Source organism: Salvelinus fontinalis, chromosome 19 (genome assembly GCF_029448725.1).
Source record: "Salvelinus fontinalis isolate EN_2023a chromosome 19, ASM2944872v1, whole genome shotgun sequence".
NCBI lineage: Eukaryota > Metazoa > Chordata > Actinopteri > Salmoniformes > Salmonidae > Salvelinus > Salvelinus fontinalis.
Genome location: NC_074683.1, coordinates 9,037,064 through 9,043,589, shown reverse-complemented (window position 1 = coordinate 9,043,589; position 6,526 = coordinate 9,037,064). Strand labels below are relative to the sequence as shown.

At 40.0% G+C, this 6,526-nt stretch overlaps 1 protein-coding gene across 1 annotated transcript; it reads right to left on the bottom strand.

Moving 5' to 3' along the window:
- Window positions 1–220: 220 nt before the first annotated feature.
- LOC129816321 (glucagon-1-like) lies at window positions 221–5,912 on the bottom strand. Its single transcript, XM_055870651.1, has 4 exons — window positions 1,851–5,912; window positions 1,575–1,680; window positions 1,092–1,247; window positions 221–695 (listed from the first exon to the last, which is right to left on the bottom strand). Exons 2-4 carry the CDS (start codon window positions 1,667–1,669, stop codon window positions 575–577), a joined length of 372 nt encoding a protein of 123 aa, XP_055726626.1. The 5' UTR covers window positions 1,670–1,680; window positions 1,851–5,912; the 3' UTR covers window positions 221–574.
- Window positions 5,913–6,526: the final 614 nt, after the last annotated feature.

The following is a 6,526-nucleotide window of genomic DNA, read 5'->3' as shown; positions in this document are numbered from 1 at the left end:
GTTTTACCAAAGTTTTGAAGCTGTTAATTATAGAAGGAGAGTGTTTTTTAATCAAACTTTTAATTAGGCTATTGTTTAACCATTCGTTCTTGTTCCCCTCCTTTTTTAACACTGAAAATATTGCCCTTGAAGTACAAAGTGAAGCATTTAGTTAATACAGTATGTCACCATTTTATGTTAACAAACAAAAGCAATCGACAGGCAACACAATTTCTTGTTATGGGATTTATTAGCATGACCAGAGGAAGGAGGATACAGGTTATAAAACAGGAAATGGAACAGGGGGGTCATTCTGGATGAGTTGCATTCTCTCTTGACTGGGGGCTCATAAGACATAAGACACTGGGACTCTGTGACTGAGTAATAAGACACTGGGACTCTGTGACTGAGTAATAAGACACTGGGACTCTGTGGCTGAGTAATAAGACACTGGGACTCTGTGACTGAGTAATAAGACACTGGGACTCCGTGGCTGAGTAATAAGACACTGGGACTCTGTGGCTGAGTAATAAGACACTGGGACTCTGTGACTGAGTAATAAGACACTAGGACTCTGGGGCTGAGTAGAGGAGCCCTATTCTCGTCTGCCTCGGCCATTCTTCAGCCAGGACACAAACTCCTTGGCTGCCTGGTCCTGCAGGTAGGAGCTCACGTCGCTGGTGTAGGTACCCTCTGCATGTCGTTTGATGGGACCCCTGAAAAGAATATGGAGAGATTTAATAGTGTTGATAGTAACTATTTAAAGTTAATAATATATGAGAAATAAGCAGTTGTTAAACATATTGATTCACTGTGCATTATTAAGCTGCTATAGTAAGATTTTACTGAGCTGTAACTTAAAACCATATAAAACCATGAAAATCACCAACATGTAGTAAATATGTACAGTATGTCATAAAAATGTAGGGCATGTTTATCTTTGTTTATAGCTCAGCAAAAACATTTGACATTTCCATCATCATATATCTTAAGTTCTGCGTTCATACAGTTTCAGGTTAAGCTGGAATGTATTGGAAGATGATCAACTGCTTTTTGAAATGGAATGAGGAAAACAGACACACCAGCAGGAGAAAAAAGAAAGAAACACTCACCCACTTCTCTTGGAGTTCATTAGCCACTGGACAAAGTCTTGCACTCGTCTCGACTCGAGATATTTACTGTAGTCGTTAGAGAATGTTCCCTCTGAATGTCTCTTCGTGTTTGAAAGCTCCCTTGGCTCGCTGAACATAGAGTCCTCTGTCAATAGGCTGCAGAAACAGACAAGTCAGTAGTTACAGGATGCTGAGAGGAGAGAGAGAGAGGAGAGAGAGAGAGGAGAGAGAGAGAGAGAGAGAGAGAGAGAGAGAGAGAGAGAGAGAGGGAGAGAGAGAGGAGAGAGAGAGAGAGAGAGAGAGAGAGAGAGAGAGAGAGAGAGAGAGAGAGAGAGAGAGAGAGAGAGAGAGAGGAGAGAGAGAGAGAGAGAGGGGAGAGAGAGAGAGGGGAGAGAGAGAGGAGAGAGAGAGAGACAGAGAGAGAGAGAGCTTCAACCTGAATGGTGCAGAGTTCAGAAGTTGCTCCGAGTTTGAGGCTCTTACCTGGAGTTGTCCTCTGTGTCCTCCTGCGGGATTTGCAAGCTGCTCTGAACAATGATCAAGAGCAGAAGTCCAGCGAAAGAGTGGGTGCCTTTCATCTTTTGACCTCCTAGATATTAGCAGTGGAAATAGGAGATTGTTTTTAAAAAATCTGCAACTTCAGCCAAACAGCATCACATAGAAGAGAATCTCATTCTGAATTTAATATAATTCAGAGAAACTTCCTGATGTGAGGTATCAGCAGTTGAAAATGAGTTTTAGGGGTTTGGTGCTGCTCACCTGTGTTCCCTCTGTTGAGTGTCAGTGAGAAAGGGGGAGTCTGTGCCTTGCTGCCTGCTGTGCGTAGGTAGATCTCTGCTGGTTTCTTCTCTCTTTGGCTCCCTGGAGCTGCTTCTTGGCCCCTTCTTGGTCTGGCCAGCCTTTATATAGTTGAGCTGGGTGACTGTCTGCTCAGGTGGCACCCTCCTCACAGACGCACAAGCACATTCGTTACTCTCAATCCATTAGTCAGAACTCGACTCAACACACTAGATACATTTGCAGTCCATCTTTGTTTAAATGTGGAAATGTCCAGAGGTAAAAGCTGTCACTTAGGTGTCAAAATCAAACATGATTTCATCCTGTCCAACAAATCCAAATACTTATATAACAGTCTACCATCTGTTTTCAGGTAGCCTGGTTTGCACTGCAGGTTCAGTGTTTGTGGAACGTAAGAATATGGAGTTAAGCAAACATTGGAAAACCTCCTCCTTCCTCCTCAGCATTTTATCCCTGAGTGGAATTTAGAAAATGATCAGATATTTAGGTGATCAAGGCACGAAAACAATGTAATTCAGTATTATATTAATTTGTTTATTTGTTCAATACTAATTTCATCATATGCAAAACACACAGTCTGTATCAATAATGTGTACAGACTGAAGAATCATATACCATGTGAACTTGATATATATGCATATACACTACATGGCCAAAAGTATGTGGACACTCCTTAAAATCAGTGGATCAGCTATTTCAGCTCCACCCGTTGCTGACAGGTCTATAAAATCGAGCACACAGCCATTAATTTTCCATAGACAAATGTTGGCAGTATAATGGCCCGTACTGAAGAGCTCAGTGACTTTTAATGTGTCACCATCATAGGATGATACCTTTCCAATAAGTCAGTTCGTCAAATTTCTGCCCTGCTAGAATAATGAAGCGCGTAGCGTGTAAAAATCGTCTGTCTTCGGTTGCAACACTCACTTCCCGAGTTCCAAACTGCCTCTGGAAGCAACGTCAGCACATGAACTCGTCGTCGGGAGCTTCATGAAATCGGTTTCCATGGCCAAGCTGCAACACACAAGCCTAAAATCACTATGCGCAATGGAAAATGCGTTCTCTGGAGTGATGATTCACACTTCACCATCTGGCGAATCTGGGTTTGGCAGATACCAGGAGACCACTACCTGCCCCAATACATAGTGCCAACTGTAAATTTGGTGGTGGAGGAATAATTCTGTTTTTCATGGTTTGGGTTAGGCCCCTTAGTTTCAGTGAAGGGAAATCTTAACGCTACAGCATACATTGACATTCTAGACGATTCTGTGCTTCCAATTTGGGGCAGTTTGGGGAAGACCCTTTCCTGTTTCAGCATGACAATAACCCTGTGCACAAAGCGAGGTCCATATAGAAATTAATTGTTGAGATCGGTGTGGAAGAATGTGTCTGACCTGCAAAGATCCCTGACCTCAACCTGATGGAACACATTTGGGATGAATTGGAACGCCGACTGCGAGCCAGGCCTAATCACCCAACATCAGTGCCCGATCTCACTAACGCTCTTGTGGCTGAATGGAAGCAAGTCCCTGCAGCAATGTTCTAACATCTAGTGTAAAGCCTTCCCAGAAGCCTTCCCATATTAATGCCCATGATTTTGGAATGAGATGTTTGACGAGCAGGCGTCCACATACTTTTGGCAATGTAGCGTACCATGTGAACAATCATATACCATGTGAGCAATCATATAAAGTGCCTTCAGAAAGTATTCACACCCCTTGACCTTTTCCACAAAATGAGGAATTCAAATTTATTTAATTGTTATTTTTTGTCAAGTGGAAGAAAAATGCTAACATTTGTAAAAAAATTAATGAAAAATAAAAGACTAATGTATATTGATTAGACAAATATTCAACCTCCTGAGTCAATGCATGTTAGAATCACCTTTGTTAGTGATTACAGCTGTCAGTCTTTCTGGGTAAGTCTCTAAGAGCTTTCCACACCTGGATTGTGCAACATTTGCCCGTTATTCTTTTCAACATTCTCCAAGCTCTGTCTAATTGTTTGCTGATAGACAGCTATTTTCAAGTCTTACCATAGATTTCCAAGTCAATTTAAGTCCAAACTGTAACTAGGCCACTCAGAAACAGTCACTGTCTTCTTGGTAAGCAACTCCAGTGTAGATTTGGCCTTGTGTTTAAGGATATTGTTCTGCTGAAAGGTGAATTCATCTCCCAGTGTGGTGGAAAGCAGACTGAACCAGGTTTTCCTCTAGTATTTTGCCTGTGCTTAGCTCCATTCCATTTCTTTTTTATCCTGAAAAACTCCTCAGTCCCATAACATGATGCAGCCACCACTATGCTTGAAAATATGGAGAGTGGTACTCAGTAATGTGTTGTTTTGGATTTGCTCCAAACATAACACTTTGTATTCAGGACAAAAAGATAATTGCTTTGCAAATTATTTTTGCAGTATTACTTTAGTGCCTTGTTACAAACAGGATGAATGTCTTGGAATATTTTTATTCTGTACAAGCTTCCTTCTTTTCAGTTAGGTTAGTATTGTGGAGTAACTACAATGTTGTTGTTCCAGCCTCAGTTTTCTCCTATCACAGCCTTAAACTGTGTAACTGTTTTAAAGTCACTATTGGCCTCATTGTGAAATCCCTGAGCAGTTTCCTTACCCTCCGGCAACTGAGTTAGGAAGGACTTCTGTATCTTTGTAGGGACTGGGTGCATTGATACACCACCCAAAGTGTAATTAATAACTTCACCATGCTCAAAGGGGTATCCAATGTCTGCTTTAATTTTCTCGCCCATCTACCAATAGGTGCCCTTTTTTTGCGAGGCATTGGAAAACCTCCCTGGTCTTTGTGATTGAATCTGTGTTTGAGATTCACTGCTTGACTGAGGGACCTTACAGATAATTGTATGTGGGGTAAAGAGATGAGGTAGTCATTCAAAAGTAAGGTTAAACACTATTTTTGCACATAGAGTGAGCCCGTGCAAATTATTATGTGACTTGTTAGGCAAATTCTTACTCCTGAACTTATTTGAGTTTGAATAATTATTGAATCAAAACATTTCAGCTTTTCATTTGTAATTTCTAAAAACATAATTCCACTTTGACATTATGGGGTAATGTGTGTAGGCCAGTGACATAAAATCAAAATGTAATCCATTTTAAATTCAGACTATAACAAAACAAATTGTGGAAAGAGTAAAGGGTTGTGAATACTTTCTAAAGACACTGTACCATGTGAACATGGTATATTATTCTCATACCAATGTTTAAATTACAATACAGTTGAATTACATTTCTCATACAATTTAAAACAAAATTAACATTACACAACTAATTCAGTGCAATAAAAAGTCTAACCAATACCACTGAAATCATTTATATGAAAATACTATACAATACAAACATGCATTGGCTTTCAGTACATTGTGGCGAATTCTGTTCGCCACAAATGTTCACATTTTTCTTTGTATTTGATATAAAATTATTTTGTTGATCAAAAGTCAATTCAAGCAACACAATGTTAATTACAGCATATACATTGTAAAAAAAAAGAAAAAAAAAAGCCTTTAACCACATTGAATCCTCACTTCAGAATATCAAAAAGAACATAATTAAAGAAAAGCGGTCAAACATTTTATTGTAGCAATATACTATTTACAGTGCATTTGGAAAGTATTCAGACCCCTTGGCTTGTACGACATGTTGTTATGCTACAGCCTTATTCTAAAATGTATTAGATAGTTTTTTCCCTCAACACAACACAAAAAGTGTAATGACGAAGCAAAAACAGGTTTCTAGATTTTTTGCAAATGTATAAAAAATATAAAAACTGTTACGTGCCTCCTAAGAGGAGGGATGTGCAGGAGTCAGGAGCAGGAGAGCAAGGAAGTCCCAGTAGCACAATCGTTTATTAGAAGTCCCAACTCAACAACAACAGGTGGAGGGACACGCCCAAATGAAGTCGCCACACACAGGGAAATAAACGCAACACATGGAGGAGAACCCTCTTCTCCTAATTACAGTCCAAAATGGTACAACGACCGTGAGAAAAGAAAACCCCGTGGCGCAAACATGCACCCCTAACATACCAACAACATCAAATAATCCCGCACAAAGAATAGCAGGCAGCGGAGGTTAATAAACCCACCGAAATGAACTAATAGGACACAGGTGTAAAGAAAAAACAGACAGACACAAATGAAAAACAAAAATGGATCGGTGGCAGATAGTAGGCCGGCGACGACGACCGCCGAGCACTGCCCGAACAGGGAGAGGAGCCACCTTCGGTGGAAGTCGTGACAAAAACTGAAATATCACATTTACATACAGTTGAAGTTGGAAGTTTACATACAAAGGTTGGAGTCATTAAAACTCGTTTTTCAACCACTACACACATTTCTTGTTAACAAACTCTAGTTTTGACAAGTCGATTAGGACATCTACTTTGTGCATGACACAAGTAATTTTTCCAACAATTGTTTACAGACAGATTATTTCACTGATAATTAACTGTATCTCAATTCCAGTGGGTCAGAAGTTTACATACACTAAGTTGACTATGTCTTTAAACAGCTTGGATAATTCCAGAAAATTATGTCATTAGCTTCTGATAGGCTAATTCCCTTGAGTCAATTGGAGCTGTGGATGTATTTCAAGACCTACCTTCTAACTCA